Below are 22,265 nucleotides of genomic sequence, written 5' to 3'. Positions count from 1 at the left end.
AAATAGGTCATGAGTATAGTTACACTGTTACGCACTCAAATGTATGCGAAAGTACGATCGGGATAAAGGCACGTACTTTCCAGGTACTATCATTCCCGACGCCTGGCTAAAAAGACTTATGGTTAAATGCATTTATTCTTCTAAGAAAGGAAATTGTCGGACTTCCTAATTAAATGTATAGAAAAACTACAGGTTATGGATGTCGCGGCAAATATGACCTGAATATCGAAATTGACATTGGCGGCCACGATGGGAAAGAGGTGAATACATTCACGTACTTCTTGTTGAGCAGCGCCGTGGTGAACATCGTCGCCTCCATCTAAATTATCCATATAAAATTAAAATAATCTTACAGAGTTACAGGAGCTGGCATCCTTGGTATCGTAAATGAGAGTTTTTTCAGCAGTTGCTTTCATTATTTAACCCAATTTCACGAGTAATTACATAGCACGTCTTATGAGGACATGAGAACAACGAAAGGTAACCATTACTAAAACTAATAAACGAAGAGCATAAATCTTTTTTCCATCAGTGTTAAATACTTTTTAAAAAGAATCTTTAGTATGAGAGTCGAATTTTTTTCTTTTATAAAGACACTCGTTGATATACTTTTCATGCTCTGAATAGATTAACTCGTGAATGAGTAGATACTAGAAAGTTAATGTAAGAGTATTTGCGGAATATTCCTGTTGTGAGTGTCAAGGTACAACAGATGTTCAGACTTTTCGAACGACATACAATAAAGATTTTCTAACTGTCCATTAACGGTAGCACTGATTCACTGAAAAGCTCACTTTCATCGTATGTGCCACCACTTTTCAAAATGACGATACCCCCTGACGACGGCTTTTTCCTCTTTTTTAAATGACGGTACAGGACAGTGGATACGGCATCTGCAGTCTTGATTCGCTCCAGCTGCGACCCTGCACGCGTACCAACTGGGACCAATATGCGTCTCGGTGCGGATCGGTGCAAACCCGTCCAAACGTATAGCGCGTTAAAACTCCCGTTCTTTTCGTGCATCGCCAATGGGCGAGACGGGTTCGGCGCGGCGAGCTCAGTGTTGTTTGTGGTAAAATCTTATGGGACCAAACTGCTCAGGTCATCGGTCCCTAAGCTTCACTCTACTTAATCTAATTTAAACTAACTTACGCTAAGGACAAAAAACACACTCCCATGCACGAAGGAGGACTAACCTCCGACGAGTGGAGCCGCGCAAACCGTGATAGAATGTCTCAAACCGCACGGCTATCACGCTCGCAGCTTAAGGTATTCAAATATTGTTTGGACAGTTTGAAATTGTACGTAAGACTGATGAACGAATCTCCAATGGCGAAAAAGACAGATGGCTGAACACGGTCATTAGATTTAGGTATGTTAGCATATTTCATATTCAACAACAAAGCAGCAGCAGCAGCAGCAACAACAACAAAGCAGCAGCAGCAGCAGCAACAACAACAAAGCAGCAGCAGCAGCAGCAACAACAACAAAGCAGCAGCAGCAGCAGCAGCAACAACAAAGCAGCAGCAGCAGCAGCAGCAACAACAAAGCAGCAGCAGCAGCAGCAACAACAAAGCAGCAGCAGCAGCAGCAACAACAAAGCAGCAGCAGCAGCAACAACAACAAAGCAGCAGCAGCAGCAACAGCAACAACAAAGCAGCAGCAGCAGCAACAGCAACAACAAAGCAGCAGCAGCAGCAACAGCAACAACAAAGCAGCAGCAGCAGCAGCAGCAACAAAGCAGCAGCAGCAGCAGCAACAACAAAGCAGCAGCAGCAGCAGCAGCAGCAGCAGCAACAAAGCAGCAACAGCAGCAGCAACAAAGCAGCAACAGCAGCAGCAACAAAGCAGCAACAGCAGCAGCAACAAAGCAGCAACAGCAGCAGCAACAAAGCAGCAACAGCAGCAGCAACAAAGCAGCAACAGCAGCAGCAACAAAGCAGCAACAGCAGCAGCAACAAAGCAGCAACAGCAGCAGCAACAAAGCAGCAACAGCAGCAGCAACAAAGCAGCAACAGCAGCAGCAACAAAGCAGCAACAGCAGCAGCAACAAAGCAGCAACAGCAGCAGCAACAACAACAAAGCAGCAGCAACAACAACAAAGCAGCAGCAACAACAACAAAGCAGCAGCAACAACAACAAAGCAGCAGCAACAACAACAAAGCAGCAGCAACAACAACAAAGCAGCAGCAACAACAACAAAGCAGCAGCAACAACAACAAAGCAGCAGCAACAACAACAAAGCAGCAGCAACAACAACAAAGCAGCAGCAACAACAACAAAGCAGCAGCAACAACAACAAAGCAGCAGCAACAACAACAAAGCAGCAGCAACAACAACAAAGCAGCAGCTACAACAACAAAGCAGCAGCAACAACAACAAAGCAGCAGCAACAACAACAAAGCAGCAGCAACAACAACAAAGCAGCAGCAACAACAACAAAGCAGCAGCAACAACAACAAAGCAGCAGCAACAACAACAAAGCAGCAGCAACAACAACAAAGCAGCAGCAACAACAACAAAGCAGCAGCTACAACAACAAAGCAGCAGCTACAACAACAAAGCAGCAGCTACAACAACAAAGCAGCAGCAACAACAACAAAGCAGCAGCAACAACAACAAAGCAGCAGCAGCAACAACAAAACAGCAGCAACAACAACAAAGCAGCAGCAACAACAACAAAGCAGCAGCAACAACAACAAAGCAGCAGCAACAACAACAAAGCAGCAGCAACAACAACAAAGCAGCAGCAACAACAACAAAGCAGCAGCAACAACAACAAAGCAGCAGCAACAACAACAAAGCAGCAGCAACAACAACAAAGCAGCAGCAACAACAACAAAGCAGCAACAACAACAACAAAGCAGCAGCAACAACAACAAAGCAGCAGCAACAACAACAAAGCAGCAGCAACAACAACAAAGCAGCAGCAACAACAACAAAGCAGCAGCAACAACAACAAAGCAGCAGCAACAACAACAAAGCAGCAGCAACAACAAAGCAGCAGCAACAACAAAGCAGCAGCAACAACAAAGCAGCAACAACAAAGTAGCAACAATGGGGAAATACACATGAGCTTCTCAGTCTTGACACATGAGAAGTGGAAGATGGATCGAGTTTAGAAATTCCTTGCGGATCACTACAGAAGATTTTTAAAGACTTTTGGATATAGCTGTAGGACGTATTTCGAGGAGACAACTTCAGACTGCCAGTTTCTACTTCCCGCAGATTAGCAATCTGACTTCTCACTCACAATTCACTAAAAATTCTTCGGACGTCGGTCTCTGGGTACTTCGAAGTATCTTAATGAATACGGCCAGAACGAACAGACACTGATAAAAGTAGATACGAGAAAAGGGAAACATTTTAACCGAATAGTTCCCTGCAATCTTCTGAGAAAGTCTGCGTAGCAAGAAGTAAAATATTTTCCGAAGAACTACATCAATAAGGGATGCAGTTTTGTTTCTTTTATATGAAGAATTTTTATCCAGAAGTGTAGCGCACGATTCAGCTTTCTGCTTTCCTTGAATAAAACCTAGATATGGACAAGGTGCTTTGCATGGCTGGGTGAAGAAGTCTGCTCCAATGCGCCCATGACAAATGCAGCAGTGAGACAGAACCGTGAATAAGTGCGCACTGAGCTTCACAAGAGGACTGCTGTCACAGGATACGCGGCTAAATCAGGCATGCTCAGGAGGGGATTGGCGACCAGGAGTGCCTTGATAAAATGGAGCGGGCAGAGAGGAAGTGTGCTGTCTTGAGGCCTGACGAAACAAATTTGTTCGCAGCTTAGATCAGGAGCAAAGGCACTCGCACTGCACTGTGCTGGTAATGAATTTTCTTTCTGTTTATGTTAAGCACAATTTTCCAAGAATATTGCATATGACATTACTGAAATCATCCTTCTCAACTTAAATTTCTTCGATTTAACAATATTGAACGCACGCGCGCGCGCGAGCGCGCTTGTGTGTGTATGTGTGTGTGTGTGTGTGTGTGTGTGTGTGTGTGTGTGTGTGTGTGTGTGTTGTTCGTTGACTTTCTTGGTGAGCGAACGAAAGAACAGTGAGCAAGCCGGTAACTAAGCAGAGCCACACCAAGCAAGTGGCGGTTGCGGCTGCTGGCATCGCCGACTGTACACGAATTTCAGATCACATCATTAATACACTCGCTCTGGCCTGCACCGTGCCGCGTCATGCGTTAATATTTGGTAATTTCTGGATTAGTAAGGTATCTATAAATTATTGCTCTAACGATGTAGCGATATTGACTAGTACAATTTATTTCTGTTTTACCTCCGTAAAAATTTCATTTTATCTCTCTGGGCGTAATTACCCCAAGTTGGAAACCTCTGGCTTAGTATATTGACTAAGTTGTCCGACTGTCAGCAAACAAATTACTATAATCCGTTTGACGAACGATGGAGGTTCGCGGCAGTCGAGGCAGTTGCTGCACGCTCATCAGCATGCTGAACGCTGGCAACGAGCGCATACCCTGCAAATTGTGTGTCTGGTTTCTTCATATAGAATTTATCGTTTGCCACCATCATCAGCGATGACATCACTCAACAAACTGAGTACAGCCCTTGGAACCTACTGAATGGTTATTAACTGAGAACGTGTCACGTAGGTGCACAGAACAATCCTTAGCTCAGTGTTCCAGACTCGAAGTATACTAGTTCAATCTTTCCTACTTCTACCGATTCAGGTTTAGAGAGCCGATCGACCAATTTAAGAAGAGAAAATTTTGTGCACTGTATATTGTGACTGTCTTGCAGGAGAACAGTTTTAGGGTGGGCATGTCATTTTAATAAGTCATCGATGTGCAAGTCATAGGGAGAGCGAGTTAAGTTACTGTAAAAATCTTTGCCTCTATGCAGTCTGATACATTCATTGTTGATGTATGGTGGGCGATGGACGTATTTTGTAGTGCTGTGTTGACTTGTGATTGTGTTTGTTATATGAGGACAGATTTATTGTAAATGACAGCAAGAATGAATATGATTTATATATTGAAAGGTGAAAGTAATACAAATTTTGAATAATGGTATTTTTTAAAAAAAGAGTTTAAGGTAAGACTGCAGTACTGCTAAACTAGTTTGTCGGAATGGTTATCAGTTAGTTTTGTTCACTGGCTGAGCCGAGAGAGAGAGAGATCGCCCCACTATTAACTATTAAGCTGAAACTTCCTGGCAGATTAAAACTGTGTGCCGGACAGATTCGAACTCGGGACCTTCGCCTTTCGGTGGCAAGTGCTCTACCAACTGAGCTACCCAAGCACGACTCACGCCCCGTCCTCACAGCTTTAATTCCGCCAGTACCTCGTCTCTTACCTTCCAAACTTTACAGAAGCTCTCCTGTGGCTAAGCCATGTCTCCGCAACATCCTTTCTTTCAGGAGTGCTAGTTCTGCAACGTTCGCAGGGGATCTTCTGTAAAGTTTGGAAGGTAGGAGACGAGGTACTGGTGGAATTAAATCTGTGAGGACGGGGCGTGAGTCGTGCTTGGGTAGCTCAGTTGGTAGAGCACTTGCAACCGAAAGGCAAAGGTCCCGAGTTCGAGACTCCGTCCGGCACACAGTTTTAATCTGCCAGGAAGTTTCATATAAGCGCACACTCCGCTGTAGAGTGAAAATTTCATTCTAGAAACTATTAAGCTGTTTGGATTTTATAGAAGTTCTCTTAACGTTGTACCCTTTTTAAACCGTTGTTCGTTGCGTTACGCACAGTACTGTTGAGGCATATTATGTGTGAATTTTACATGAAGGTTTACTCTGTCTTTTTGAAAACATACTTCATTCTAAAATCCTTGTCTTGGAATATTTCGTAGGAACAGTTACACTCCCCATCCCTCTATTTAAAGAAGGTTTATCATTACACATTACCACATAGCATGCTGCACATAGCATGCTGCATTTTGAATATTGTTGGAAATTTTATTTAAAAATAGAAATCTAGATTAGCCACTACCTGCTCACTGTTTGCTGTTGTGCTTCTGAGAAATTTGCAACAATGTTGTCAAGATATGAGACAAATTTTTATTAGATCCAGATAATTGTTTTACTTCAGCTGCACATTTAATATAAAGGTAAGTCTTATTCGGAGCAGTTGCAGTTCAATTCAAATTAGATTCTGCTTAGTCAAAGGTTAGTATACGAGTTCAAGTTGATTAACAGTTTTTGGGTACATAGTTTTGTTAATAAGTAGACCTTTTGTAGAGTGGGAGGTAAAGTAGGACTGAATTTCACCTAGAAACACAGTGTGGAACTTGCATGGGTAACTTACTTCATCACTGCTAAGTTCCTTGCAACATTCTCATTTAGACCTCAACTAAAAGTGCTTGGCTGGTAGTACTTAATAAGGGATGTCTTAACAGGATGAAAGCATCATGTACTTTAAGGGCAAAACGTGGTGGTGGTTCAGTTTGACACTCCCCAAAGTTTAACTCTTCAAGTAGGCTACCAACAAACGTGTGTATGTGTCAGCATAGCTGAGACGGTTTGCCCTCACTGACCTAGTGGCGTTGCCGTCGCTACTCACCACTTGTTGAGGCAGCGCCACGGCTTTGTGAGCGGCGCTTCACTGTTCAGCGGAGACTGCTGCTCTTGGAGTTCATCGTCTCTGACTGCCATCTCTGTGTGGCTGCAAAACGAAAAGACAAAGGCGGATTAAACGTTTGTCGTCATCGCTGTCATAAGCCAGAGAGCACTCGTTAAGTTTTAGCTGGTGACGAGTGGAAAGTGAGTTATACGAACTATCAAGACATTCGCTGAAATGAATAAAGGAGATACAGAACAGCGATCTTTACACAAGAAGGGTATAAGCAAAAGTGGGGAGTCACTTAACAGAACTTTTGCACACCTTCCATCGAGCTACGGACCCCCTTGAAAATGTCTCCCGCAGTCGGAGACCAACCGTTCGGAATTTACACAGAATTCATCAACCGACCACAGAATAACAGCTCGGATAATTATAATGGATATGATATTTCCGGCCGCGAAAGTCTACATTTTAGTATCACAGCTAAATAATTATGATTCATATTTCTCTGTGCCTACCGCCGACCACGGGTCACTACCATCCCTCCGAAGACAAATGGCAAGAAGCGAACTGACAGTGTGCCTTCTGACAGGACCAACACTCCTTACGCCCTCCCAATAGTCGCCTCTTGCACAACGCTGTACAAACTAGAGCAGAACTACAGTAACTGCGTTAGTTGATGAATGTGAGATTAAAAGAATGCTCCGAGCATCTGAATCACAAAAACAGGTTAATTCACATAGAGGAACCATTAGAATCTGAAACTTTTCCCACAGGGGGATTATTTTGTGATTTTTGGTAGGCTTTTTGGTGTTTAATATCCCAATCTGAAGTTACAATATTACTTAAGACCATACGTTCATGGTATGTAGCTGTAGTGTGTTTCATCCACATGACTTAGCAACAGGCACTTTTCAACCAGTCTGACATGTTTGTAAGTAGGCCTTTTTATTTTTTTAAGTTGATAACGCCACGTAGCGCTCTATATGAAAATCACTGGCTGTGGTGTGTGCAGTCTGTGGCCGGGTATCATTGTTGGAATAGTCGCTATTGTAGTGTTGAGCAGTTGGCTGTGAACAGCGTGTTGCGCTGCGAAGTTGGAGGTGAGCCGCCAGCAGTGGTGGATGTGGGGAGTAAGACGGCGGAATTTTGAGAGCGAATGATCTGGACATGTGCCGACAGAAAGAGTAAATTTGTAAGACTGGACGTCATGAACTGATATATATTATGACTTTTGAACATTATTAAGGTAAATACACTGATCGTTCTCTATCAAAACCTTTCATTTGCTAACTATACCTTTCAGTAGTTAGTGACTTCAGTATTAGAATCTCTTATTTAGCTGTCAGTAGTGACGCTCGCTGTATTGCAGTAGTTCGTGTAACTAAGATTTTTTTGAGGTAAGTGATTCATGAAAGGTATAGGTTACTGTTAGTCAGGGCCATTCGTTTGTAGGGATTATTGAAAGATTGCGTTGCGCTAAAAATATTGTGTGTCAGTTTAGCGTTAATCATAATAAATAAAGAGAAAAATGCCGGAGTACGTTCAGTTCTGCTCAGCTGTTTGAAAATAAAATAACGTAACGGGTTTACCAGCACAGTAATTCATGAATTTTTCTAAGGGGACGTTTCATGTTCTACAACGTTCGACATTTAGTCCTTGACTGTTTCTGACAATAACGATCTTCAAATTGCAGTGTCTCTTGATGCTGTCATTTATTTGCAGATATGCTTGTAGTAGTAGTAGTGGTAGCGGTAGAATTCTTACTTTCTAGGCTGGAAACTGGTTTGATGCATCTCTCCACACTAGGCTGTCCTGTGCAAGCATCTTCATTTTCGCAAAGTTACTAGAACCTACAAGGTGTAAAACTTTGCTTCCGCAGTTTTTTCCCCAACATTTGAGGCTTTAATGAAACAAGTTAGTTACACATTTATCATTGAAAGTATATTCCATCGCTGGCCACTACTTTCTCCCATCTTTCGGACAGTGTATGAATCCAGCGTCGAAAAAATTGTTCATCTTTTGAAGCGATCCACGAATCGAGCCAATTTGTGACTTCTTCTTGAGATCGGAAGTGTTGGTCAGCCATATCATGCGCCATTGATCTTAACAGGTGATAGAGGGAGCACTGTCTGGAGAATACGGAGGGTCGATAGGCTACCCCATTTTAACAAGTACGTTTCGATCTCTTTTGCAACGTGGGGTCGAGCGTTGTCGTGCTGCAAAATCACGTTATCGTGCCTTTCGCTCTATTGCGGCCATTTGTCTTAATGCTCTGTTCAAACGCATTAATTGCGTTCGATAACCAGCATCTGTGAGTGTTTCAATTTGATTTAACACCTCATAATACACGACGCCGAGCTGGTACCACCAAATGCAGAGCATGATCTAGGAGCCGTGAATATTCGGTTTGGCCGTCGATGTGGAAGCATGCCCGGGATATCCCCATGATTTTTTGCGTTTAGGGTTATCGTAATTGAACCCACTTTTCGTCCCCGGTCATAATCCGATGCAGAAATCGCTCCCGTTTTTGCCTCCGAAGCAGCTGTTCACAAACACAAACGTCGTTCAACGTCTCTTGGTTTCAGCTCACACGGGACCCAAGTTCCTTCTTTCTGAATCATGCCCCTAGCCTTGAGACGTTTTGAAATGGCTTGCTGTGTCACTCCCACTAATCGTGCCAATTCGTCTTGAGTTTGACGCGAGTCTTCACTCAGCAATGTCTCCAATCCTGCATCTTAGAAAAGATTTCACCACTATGCCGGTCTACGAAGTTAAAATCATCGTTCTTTAAGCGTTGAAACCACTCACGACACGTTTTTTCACTAATAGCGTCCTTACCATACGTACTTGAGAGCATTCGACGAGACTCAGCCGCTGTTTTCTTCATATTGAAACAAAACAGTAACACCTCCCGCAAATGACGAGAATTAGGCTCGTAAACTGACATTTTCAATGAAGAACAACTTTATGATGCAGACACAAACCGACTAATTTTTAATGAGGCTATGTTGACCGAGGTCCTAGCTAACTGCCTGACGTCTGCGATCTGTGTTTCGACCGCTACTTACAGTTGACGCCACCTATCGCAAACGGCGGAAGCAAAGTCGTACACCTAATACATTCATTTTAAACTGATTACTGTAGTCATTCTTAGTTCCATCTATACACAACCCCCTCCCTCACCCTCACGCACACACTTTCCTTCATTACAAAACTGGCGATTTTTTTTATGTCTGAGTGTAACGTCTCAACCGATCCGTTCTTTAACTCAAGGTGTACAAATGTGCACGTTGTCGATACACACATCTTAACATACGTACTTCTGTATGCTTGCAGAAGCCTACATGACGGAAAATCTTAAGCATCAAGCAGCTTTGGCGGTTCTAGTCCTGGTGCAAAAGTACGCAATATATGGCCAATCATGTTTGCACAATGTGCTTCATCATGCATCGTTGACAGTTTGCAGTTAAGCGTATGGCCTCCTCTTACGCAACAGTGTGTGACCAAGCACAATTCTAGTTGTCGTTGCAGGGGTATGAGGAGTCTGTAGCATATTAGTCGAGTTGTGCTACCCACTTTGGAGTTGATATCGATAACTCGCCACTGTAACCATCGCAAAGGACCTTCAGCCAATTTAGTCTTAGAGGATAGTGCAAATGTTGCGTTTTATTGCGGTGTTAACTTGCAACCACTGAAGACTTAACCAATCCAGAAGTTGTCATTTTCTTTAATATTTGTTGAGGTTATTGGTTTATGTGATCTACTTTCTAGTTACCTATAACAGGTCATACATACACAACTCTGAAACCTGCTGGCAGATCAAACTCTGTCAGACCGAGACTCGAACTCGAGACCGCTGCCTTTGGGTAGAAACCTTGCCCGCAAAAGGCGATGGTCCTGAGTTCGAGACTTGATCCGCCACACAGTTTTGATCTGCCAAGAAGTTTCATATCAGTGATCATTCCGTTGCACAGTGAAAATTTCTTCCCGGAAACTTTATGTACCATGACAGTGGCAGCATGTCAGCAAACTTGTGAATTTTACGGTTATTACAACAATAGAGCTGTAGCCAAAGCTATTTGTAGAAAAAAGACGTTAAGGAGTATTAAATATCGAGAGAATTTCCATGAGGCATCTTCGTCCCCACTTTCACCACCACCATCTTGCTGTCAAGCATCTCACAAGAAACAAACCTTAGCTCTTAGACAGTGAGAACTACTTAGAAAATATCCCACGTGCTACACAACGATGACCTAAAGCTATACGGAAGATCTGAAACTGGAAACTAGTCTGACGAATACAGCCAATCATCAGCACGGAATTCGGCTGGCGCTAATGAAGGGCAAAATCACTGATAGTAAAGGCATCGATATGCCAAATGAACGGGTCATCAAGTGCCACCAGAAAAAAGTCTACATATCTAGGCATTTTGCAATTTTATCACTAAGCCTGGACACGCAAAGTGGTCAGGAAAGCGTATACTCAAACGATAGAAAAAATATTAAAAAGGAATCTGAATAGCGGCAATACCATCAAGGCAATTTATGCAGCATATTTGAAAAGAATGGAACATGTGGTAAGTAACATATGAATACACCGACGAGGAGGAGTGACAGGACATTCGTGAAGACATCAGGTAATAACTTACATGGTACGTTAGGAAACTGAAGAGGGTAAAAACTGCACGAGCACACAGGCTGGAATACGTCCAACAAATAATTGAGAGCGTAGGATGCAAGGCGTGTTCTGAGCTGAAGAACCTGACAAGAATAATTAGTGGGAGAACACACAGAACCAGTCAGCAGACTGATGAATTAAAAGCTGTCGTTTTATACACTGCATCGTGAACTGGACAAGATAGGTTGGTAACCGGGACAGGTAAACAAGATAACTCGTGAAAATTCATCACGCACTTCATCTTCGTTATGACGTCGACAAACTGTACTTACTCAGCAAAGCAGGCGATATAGGCCACTTCTTGCAAGAGAGGCAAACAGTGCTAAGGAGAGAAGCATGCATTAGAAGATTGGGTGAAAAATAGCAAGAATCAGCTCTGAAGTAAACACCGGAAGGCTTCTAAAGGTACAACAAACCAAGAATCAATACTGGAAAGCTGCAATCTAATGCTTACCAGACAGCTTGCACAATAAAACATTGCATTGGTAGTTTTTTTTTGAGAAGATCGAAGGCAGATAAGGGTAAGATCCGGGCTAGACTGACCAACGGAACCCTAAAGAAGGGATCTGAGGGTCTGATTTTTGCTGCAGAGGAACAAGCCAGTATCGAGAAGTCAGCAAAAGATACAAAGTGTAGAATCTGCAAAGCAGGTAAACAATCTATTGACCATATGTCCAGCCGTTTCAAATGACCGGACAGACTGATTACAAACGGAGACACAATGCTGTAATGCAAATGATCCACTGGAACTTATCCCAAAATAATTATTCGCAAGTGGCAAGGAACTGATGGAACCACAATACAGGAAGTTGTCGAAAACTAACACACCACATTACTGTGGGACTTCCAGCTTCGGACAGATTGAATGCTGACACGCAATGTACCAGGCATCAACATTACGGAGAAAAAGTGTGGATCATCGACGTTGCCATTTCATGTGATAGCAGAATCGACGAGAAACGACTTTAAAAAACTTGCCAGATACTTTGATTTGTAAATCAAACTACAGCGACTGGTGTTAGTAAACGAAAGTGGTACCAGTGGTTACCGACGCACTGGAAGGAGTGCCAAGACCTATTAATTGTCACTTGAAAACTGTTGATATTGACGAAGTGTCAATTTCCGAGCTACAAAAAGTCGAAACTTCCTGGCAGATTAAAACTGTGTGCCCGACCGAGACTCGAACTCGGGACCTTTGCCGAGTTCGAGTCTCGGTCGGGCACACAGTTTTAATCTGCCAGGAAGTTTCATATCAGCGCACACTCCGCTGCAGAGTGAAAATATCATTCTACAAAAAGTCGCTTTACTGCTATCTGCAATACTTATTCGTCTGTACATCACGCACTTCTAGACGTTTTTAAAGTATCCGACAGCGGATATAACACGAAATCCAACACAGTGAAGTAATTTGCTGTCTTTTATACAACAACAACAACAGTGCAGTAAAATGTATATAACAGTTAGATCAAATCTTGCGATTTTAAAGAAGTTACTATCCTCCTAATGACAAAGTTTTCTGAGTATGGTAAAAACTAAGCTGTAGAAAGCGAAGTTCCGGTCATGGTTAGTGTCTTCCTCCTGGGTCACTGACAGGAAAAATACGCTCACATTCAGAAGAAAGAGAACATTTTTGAAAGACTAGAGGTGGGACGTTCATATCCACAGGACGTGTACGTTATTATGTTTCGCAGAAATGATTAGCATTTGAATCAGGTAGACACGCGGCTTCAAGAGCAACATCGATATCGCGGCGGAACACCACCTACCGGTAAAATGTGCCTGCAGCTCTCGTTGTCGCAATAAACTGAAGGTAATGGGATCAGTGTGATTTGAAGACACGTGCAGGATCCCCTGCAGAAGACAGGAGATTCTAGCCACACATTTCATTTCACCGATAAATCAGTGAGCTTGAAAGAGGGGGCATTATTGGCATGAGAGAATGTGATGCCTCTACTCGGGAAATTGTTGCTCGTATGGGACAAAGTGTTTCGGCAGCGCAACGAGTGTGTGCAGAACGCTTCACAGAAAACAGAACACGACGAGACGGGTTACGTCGCACCATCCACACCACACCGAGAAGATAGACACCTCATGGTAACGGCACTGCAGGGAAGATCTGCGTCGTCCTCAGCTCTGGCGCAACAGCAAAACCGTGTAACACATCGTACACATTTATTGTGGCTTGGGTTGCGTGCGCGTCGTCCACTACTTTGATGAATGTATAGAAACTTGCTAGACGGCAACGGTGTATGGAATGACAATGGGCGCAGGAATGGCATTAGATAGTGTTTTCAAACGAATCCAGGATCGTTCTGTCTGAAAATGATGGCAACAGTTTGGTTCGCCGCAAGTAGAGGGAACAGCATTCGCACAAGATATACAGCGCCAACTCAAGGCCATATGGTGCGGGATGATATCGGGTATAGCCACAAATCACAGCTGGTGCATGTCCAGGCACTGCGACCAGTGTTACCTACGTGAACGACATCCTGCGATCCGTAGCCGTACTCTTTCTGTACAACACCCCAGACGTCATTTTTCAGCGATTCAATGCACGACCTCATGTTGCTGCCTTTTGCCCCAGCCCGCCAGATCACCAGACCTGTCGCCAATCGAGAATGTGTGGTATATAGTGAAATAATGGCGCAGTATGCTGTGACCCAATGCCAACCACCACAAATGAATTTTGGTACCAGATGAATGCAGCATGGATGGCTATACCACAGGACGCTAATCGCGCCTTACATTCGTCAGTACCATCGCCCATGGGGAAAGTTATCAGGGTCCTACTAGGCAACAGGACACATGCTGAACCGAGGTGACTGGAACGCTAATCATTTCTGCAGAACATACTAATGCACATATCCTATGAATATGAACGTCTCGTTTCTAGTCGTTCAAGGTGTTCTGTTTTTCATGAACATGAGTGTACACAGCAGTTTATTACATTATGATGCGGTACCATACTCAAACTTATGTCAAATAACTGGCCACAGAAGCCTACACAATTATTCCATCCTCCAGATCTGTACTGACGGCGGTAAAACTCAAAGCCAACCATACGAGATTTTCTTCACATTTCTTTATGGATTTTCTGTTCCTGAACGAAGGCTTCGTGAGACACTTTACCACTCACTCCGTCGTATTCTGCTTGGGTTGTCAGTATGTACGAAAATTATTAAGTACTGTGCTATTTCTGGCTTTGGAACCATTAAGATTCCTTCCCAAGATTCACTCCATACTTTGGCTGAGATCACAGTAGATGATCCATGACGTAAGAGATGGGGGTGACACAAAAGATGGAACATGAGTACCAGTTACGTGGGAAATTGCGCCAGTTTAGTAGGAGGATCATCCGACTGGTTGGCCACACGGGATCCAGTGCGCCAGATTTGTTACATACATTTACTAGTATTTAAGAGAGTATAATTCAGATTTTATTGTCATACTGAATGCACTCTTAAAAGACCGAGTGAGGTGGCGGTTAGCACGTTGGACTCTTATTCGGTAGGACGACGGTTGAAACCCGTGTCCGGGCATCCTGATTTATGTTTTTCGGAATTTCATAAATGGTTTCAGGAAAATGCAGGGATGGTTCCTCTGAAAGGACACGGCCGACTTCCTTCCCCATCCTTACCCAATCCGATGACCCTGTTTGGGCCCCTCCCCAAATCAACCAACCAACAATAGCAAGCCTTATTTCAGATCTCAGTTTTATAACAGTTTTCATTAACATCAGAATAACGGTATTCTGACTAAGCACTTAGTGCGCTTTAGGCTCCCGCCTGAAAGTGAGTTCGAAGCGAAGTAGTTCGGACCGTCTAGTCAGCCTGGAGCGGGAGGTTGATCGGTACGGTTCGCGTTTCTGATCACACAAATAAGATCTAGGATGCGCGCCACATGATGTATTCAAATAACGCAACTGTGTGCAGAGCAGATAATAGCAATGTGACAGTGCATATAATTTTAGTCAACACGTTTTCTGCGAGGCAATGTAATAAGGCTGCGATCGTTTCTAATATGAAATGTGACACTTGCTACGCTTTAATCTAACCTATTCATAACGTATTAGCAGTTTATAGCTTTAACTGCTTTGTGCGACGTTAATAAAAAAGCTATTGGGGTAGCTAACTTGGAACTTACCAGATTAAAAAGGGAGAAAGATTGGGTTTTAAGTCCTGTCGACATCTAGGTCATTAGATACGGAGTACAGGTTCCGATTTTGTCAAGGATTAGGAAGGAAATCGACCGTGCCCTTTCAAAGGAACCATCCCGGCATTTTCCTGAAGCCATTTATGAAATCCCGAAAAACCTAAATCGGGATGGCCTGATGGAGGTTTGAACCGTCGTCCTCACGTTTGCGAGTCCAGTGTGCTAACCACTGCGCGACCTCGCTCGGTAACGGTATCCGAGTTCTAATTACAGCTATGAATCATGTGACAGGATTCGGAGATGTGCTTCCTAGCTTTCCTAGGAAGATCGTCCGTACCCCTACCTCTGCAACTATGCTGGCTTAATACGCAGTGCCCGGCTTTCGTACGAACGTCTCGAATCTCATACTCGCGCACCGTATGTAAGTCATTTGACAACTCGAAGATGCTGCAACGCTATCCGACTTTCCGCTAGAACGCTGCATCTTTGCAAAGCAATCGCAGGTGACTTAAGAGCACGTGGAAGCTTTGAAAGGCGCCGTCCAGTTAGTGTGTTAGGAGGTTATGTTTCGGATTGGACGTCTCATGGCGCTATGCAGAAAGTACTATGGTTCTTGGCAGCACATCGTATGGACGTGATTCACATCCATATAATATTCCGAAGCCACCTAACAGTGTGTGGCGGAGGGTACTTCTGGTACCACTAACCAAACCTCCCTATCCTGTTCCACTCGCGAATTGCGAGGAAAGAATGACTGTGCAAGTTGCTTCATCTCCCAGTACCTACTGCAACCTACATCACTTTGAATCTGCTTAGTGTATTTATCTCCGTCTCTCAGAACATGTCCTAACAACTGATCCCTTCTAGTCAAGTTGTGCCACAAACTCTTCCCCAATTATATTCAATACCTCCTCAGTTACGTGATCTACCCATCTAATCTTCAGCTTCTTCTGTAGCACCACATTTCGAAGGCTTCTATTCTCTTCTTGTCCGAACTATTTATCGTCCATGTATCACTTCCATACATGGCTACACTCCATACAAATACTTATTGACACTTACGCCTATACACGATGTTAAAGTTCTCTTCTTCAGAAACGCTTTCCTTGCCATTGCCAGTCTTCATTTTATATCCTCTACTTCGACCGTCATCAGTTATTTTGCTCCCCAAATAGCAAAACTCATTTTCTACCTTAAGTGTCATTTCCTAATCTACTTCCCTCAGCATCAATTTAATTGGACTACATTCCATTCTCTTCGTTTTACCTTTGTTGATGTTCATCTTACGTCCTTTTCAAGACACTATCCATTCGATTGAACTGCTCTTCCATGTCCTTTGTAGTCTTTGAAAGAATTACGATGTCATCGACGAACCTCAAGGTTTTTATTTCTTCTCCATGGATTTGAATACCTACTCCGATTTTTTTGTTTCCTTCAGTGCTTGCTCAATATACAGTTTCAATAACACCGGGGAGATACTACAACCCTCTCTCACTCTAATCCCAACCACTGCTTCCCTTTCATGCCCCTCGACTCTTAACTGCCATCTGGTTTCTGTACAAATTGTAAATAGCCTTTCGCTCCCTGTATTTTACCCCTGCCACCTTTAGAATTTGAAAGAGCGTATTCCAGTCAACATTGTCAAAAGCTTTCTCCAAGTCTACAAATGCTAGAAACGTAGGTTTGCCTTTTCTTAATCTAGCTTCTAAGATAAGTCGTAGGGTCAGTATCGCCTCACGTGTTCCAGTATTTCCACGAAATCCAAACTGATCTTCCCCGAGGTCGGCGTGTACTAGTTTTTCCATTCGTCTGTAAAGAATCCGCGTTAGTATTTTGCAGCCGTGACTTATTAAACTGATAGTTCGGTAATTTTCACATTTGTCAGCACCTGCTTTCTTTGGGATTGGAATTATTATACTCTTCTTGAAGTCTGAGGGTATTTCGCCTGTTTCATACATCTTGCTCACCAGGTGGAAGAGTTTTGTCAGGACTGGCTCTCCCAAGGCCGTCAGTAGTTCCAATGGAATGTTCTCTACTCCAGGGGCCTTGTTTTGACTCCGGTATTTCAGCGCTCTGTGAAACTCTTCACACAGTATTGTATCTCCTATTTCATCTGCATCCTCTTTCATTTCCACAATATTGTCCTCAAGTACATCGCCCTTGTATAGACCCTCTATACACACCTTCCACCTTTCTGTTTTCCCCTCTTTGCTTAGAACTGGGTTTCCATCTGAGCTCTTGATATTCATACAAGTGGTTCTGTTTTCTCCAAACGTCTCTAATTTTCCTGTAGGCAGTATCTATCTAATCCCGAGCGATATGTACCTCTACATCCTTACATTAATCCTCTAGCCATCCCTGCTTAGCGATTTTGCACTTCCTGTCGATCTCCTTTTTGAGACGTCTGTATTCCTTTTTCTCTGCTTCATTTACTGCATTTTTATATTTCCTCCTTTCATCAGTTAAATTCAATATTTCTTCTGTTATCCAAGGATTTCTAATAGCCCTCGTCTTTTTACCTACCTGACCCTCTGCTGCCTTCACTACATCCCTCAAAGCTACCCATTCTTCTTCTTCTGCATTTATTTCCCCCATTCCTGTCAATTGTTCCTTATGCTCTCCCTGAAACTCTGTACAACCTCTGGTTTAGTCAGTTTGTTCAGGTTCCATCTCCTTAAATTCCCTCCTTTTTGCGGACACTGTTCTAATTTCTCGAATTTTCTCCTCGTGGTCATTTCGCGAGATACATGTGGTATGAAGTAATACGCTGTCTGACTCTTCCTGGAAGTGCTCTCTCGAAATCAGAATAGTAAACCTCTCGTGATGCACAACGCCTCTCTTAACGTCTGCCACTGATGTTCGTTGATTATCTCAGTAACACTCTCACGCCGACTAAACGATCTCGCGACTAAACGCGCCGCTCTTCGTTGGATCTTCTCGATCTCTTCTACCAGTCCTATCCTGTAAGTATCCCATATTGATGAATAGTCAAGGATCGTTGGAAAAAAAGGGCTTTACAAGCCACTTCTGACGTGGATGAGCTATATTCCCTTAAGATTCTTCCTGTGAATCTCAGTGCTTTCCTACTGATAGTTTTACGTGGTCAATCCACTTGAGGTCGACCTGGACAGTTCCTCCTAGGTATGTTACGGTAGATACCGTTTCTAGAAATTTCTCATCAATAGTGTAGTTGCACAGTAGTGACTCTCTTCCCACGTATGCGCCCTGATACATTTATTCACGTTTGGCATCAGCTGGCAGAGCCTGCACCATTCATCAGTCTTCTGCAGCTCATTCTGGAAATTGTGTAGAAAACTGTTCTCAGAGATTTACTGTGACCGTGAATTTGAAATCAAAAAAATGTTTAAAGAAAAACTGCACGAAGTAAATATTGCGTAAACACCAAGAAACCATTTTACTTCTGGAAACTTCAAAAGCAAGCGTCTGTATGAGAGGTTTCCCAGTCCTGTTAAAATTCAGTTATTTTTCTTCGACAAATTCAGCCGGTGAATATCAGATTATACTTTAAGCAGTATAGTACGATGTTTGCAATATGTTCTAGTTCAAGTACTAACTGCTTTAGTCCCGAGTGACTTCTTCCTTCCTCTTCCCCAAGATCGACCTCCATCACTTTTTCCGTTCTACTTCAAATAATTGATGGCAATATTTTGCAATCATCGTTTATGGAATTTGTGGTTCGGCAGCATTCACACCTGTAATTACTTGTGATATACCGCTTGTCACTTTTCTTCATTTCATTACCACGGAGATATCAGTGATAAGCGCCGTCTTAAAACATGCCTCTCGCTTGCAAAGCATTCGTATGACCTCTCATAATGCGCATTTAAAAAGGAATTGCTGTCATATCGACCACTTAATGACTTGTACGTTACGCTTAAGGCTATTGGGAGCCATTAAGGTCACTATAAGGTAGGAAATCAGAGACAATGCAGAGAGCAGTCAAAAGTGGTACCATTTAGGTTACCGGAGCTAAATATCAACACTTGAGCCCTGCAAATTACAGACACTCTGGGCAGCTGTCCCAGGGGAGAAGTTTCACTTCAGAGGATTAAGTGTTAACTCCATCCACCGCATGGGCGCTGTCGTAAGGCGGCGCTGTAGAAGGTGGCCACGAAAAGGCATGTCGCAGCAGAGACAGCAAGCTTGATACTTGCTCATGAGAACTGCAGTGTCAGTAGGTTTACACAGATTAGACTTACTGCAGCAGCCCCACCCACATAAGGACGGAGAGGAGGGACAAGTGGCGTAAAACACTTGTTTCTGACCACAATAGTGACGTGTGGTTCTCAGCTGAACGCTGTTGATACTAAACATGGAGTTTGTTAATGCAAAATCAAAAAGCTTTGCTGCCTACCGAGTAGGAGTAGGGGAGGTATCTAACTGTGGTTGGCCAGAGGTGCCGTGAAGGTGCAGAGCGACTCGCCAGATTGCTCGAAGCTTGTTAACTGGAATGGTGGGTCTCGTACAGGAGGGGAGAAATACGAGGTGGAATCCTTAATTTTCGGGACTTTTAAGGTGTCAGGCAAATCCAACACCTTCCATGAAAACCCTGACATAATAAGCAAATCCGGCAGTATGTCACATAGCTCCTAATAAATCCTGACATTAAATTAACCAAAGTAATACGATCAAAGAGTGAGCAAATGGAATACAACAGACGAACAAGAACGCCTAAATGCATGTCATACCTTCCCACTGTGAAACAGACGCAGTTCCGATGGTAAGAAACGAGAACAGAAGCCGAGAGCAGAACCGCGTTAAGCCAGAAGGCCCTACGATAAGGGACGGACACTCACATCGCCTGCCGACCACCACGACCACCCCCAGCCCATGTTAAAAGATAGAGCCCTCCAGAAGAACAGCATAGATCTTACGATAACACTAAGAGGGCCACACGAGCTGCAAGTGTCAGCGTGATACTTTTTCGCGTCTCTGTTACATTGCAAACGTTAAAAAATCCCCACCACGAAAAGTATAACGTTTCTCATTGGATATACAGAATTTTGTAGGCGGAGCTTAAGGTTAACATTGAGACCCTGATTGGTCAGTTGAAAATACAGCCAGATAGCTTTTTAAACCAAATTCGATAAATTGTAGTAAGGAGAAGTTAGGAGAGAGTTGCTTCCGAGACAGCGAGCTGTATGGAGCTGCGCCATCCGCCGCCCCCTGACGCTGCCTAACCAACGACAAGGTAATGAACGCACGCGATGCCACATAACAGCGCATAAAGCTTCACTCAGAACTGCAGAAGTCTCATCTGTTACATCCCCTTTTTACTTAATACTAGTGTCGATCGTCAAATCTCATGGTGTTCACATTTGCTACTTGAATTAGAAATCTGAAACGCGATTATTTTTCTGTTATATAATTATTGAGAAGCCAGACCAGCCACTGTAATTTACGACAAGTTAGATAAGTAATTAAAGATAATTGAGGGTCACTGTAGACCATTTTGATAGTTTTCTCTTTTGTGAAACTTAAATTAAACATAGATTATAGATGTGATATGGCATAGGTCATCCTTCGATCCATTGTAGAACTTGGAAACCCATTCAGGGAATATTCGTTCAAATTTTTGTTGAACGCAGTTGGTTTTTATCATCCTGTATTAAAACATTTCCTTTTATCAATAGTGCAATTTATAAACAATGTTTTTTGAGTAGACTAAAATTTCAAATGGTAAACTTAACTGCTTTTTCGACGTTATTTTACCAGCTAATTAAAAATAGGAAAGCCTTGAACCCCTTCCACTAAATTTAGTTAGTATTAAGATACTTTTACAGCGAGTGCAGTGGAGCTGACGCTGAAATCATTAAGCATTTGATTATATCATCGCTAGTCTCACTGAACTCTTCTGAATTCTACATGTCATGTGTGGTCTGGCGTCTCCTTACCAGCAGCAGGTTCAAACGACTTAGAACAGACAGACACCACGCAGAATGTTAGAACTGGTACTGCAATCTGGGAATCAGGAGTAGTAGATCTTTGCACTGCTAGGTTGCGTGAGCTGCATATATGAAGAGTCAGTGTGCGCAGTGGCATTCAGCTGGGAGGATGTGTTTCGTGTCCACAGTGAGTTCCATAATACTCTGGTGTGTGACGATTTTACGATGGATCTGCGAACAGAACAGCGCGGGTGTATCAAATTCTGTGCGAATCTCTGGGAAAGTGCTACGGAGACCCTTGCATTGATTCAACGAGTGTTTGGAGGACGGAGCATGCACGTACGACAAAGCAACAATCGTCCCAGAAGAAGAGCCCGAGCTCTCCAAGACCCAAAAAAGCGAGACAGGTGAAGAGCAAAGTGAAGCGCATGATCATTGTTTTCTTTGATACCAAGGGAATTGTTCACAAAGAATTCGTCCCACCCAACCAAACAGTGAATTCCGCGTACTACTGTGGCGTTTCGCGACGGCTCCGTGAAAACGTGCCGTGACGACGGTTCGAACATCAGCGTCAAGGGCAGTGGCTGCTACGTAAGGACAACGCGTCCTGTCACACGTCCTTGCTCACCAGGACCTTTTTGGCAAAAAACATGGCGGTTGTACTCCAACCACCGTATTCACCGGCTTTGGCACCTTGTGACTTCACGATATTCCCAAAACAAACTCAAGTTGATAGGCCGTCGGTTCGACATTCTAGAGAGGATTCAAGAAGCATCGCTGGCGGTTATGAACACCCTCAAAGAACAGGACTTCCAGAAAACGTTTGACCAGTGGCTGAACAGCTGGGACCGGTGTGTAGCGCATATGGGAACTACTTGGAGGGTGATGGTGACCATTGGTCCAAAGGTAACGTTTTAACAGATGGCAGAACCAGTCTCGAAAATTTTGGATAGACCTCTTAGTGCGCCGCCACGATTTTTTTAAAACCCGTGT

General features: G+C 43.4%; 1 protein-coding gene across 2 annotated transcripts in view; it reads right to left on the bottom strand.

Annotated features, from left to right (window-relative positions):
- LOC126283788 (scoloptoxin SSD14-like) overlaps positions 1 to 22,265 on the bottom strand; it is a 506,030-nt gene that overhangs the window by 227,821 nt on the left and 255,944 nt on the right. For both annotated transcript variants that reach the window (XM_049982303.1, XM_049982302.1), the window contains exon 2: positions 6,535 to 6,636. In XM_049982303.1, coding sequence (XP_049838260.1) covers positions 6,535 to 6,626 — 92 coding nt within the window. In that variant the 5' untranslated portion in view covers positions 6,627 to 6,636. The remainder of the gene's footprint in view (positions 1 to 6,534; positions 6,637 to 22,265) is intronic.

This window comes from Schistocerca gregaria, chromosome 1, assembly GCF_023897955.1.
Source record: "Schistocerca gregaria isolate iqSchGreg1 chromosome 1, iqSchGreg1.2, whole genome shotgun sequence".
In the NCBI taxonomy this organism is placed as follows: Eukaryota; Metazoa; Arthropoda; class Insecta; order Orthoptera; family Acrididae; genus Schistocerca; species Schistocerca gregaria.
The sequence above is the reverse complement of the archived record's forward strand: the minus strand, read 5'-3'. Positions and strand labels throughout refer to the sequence as shown.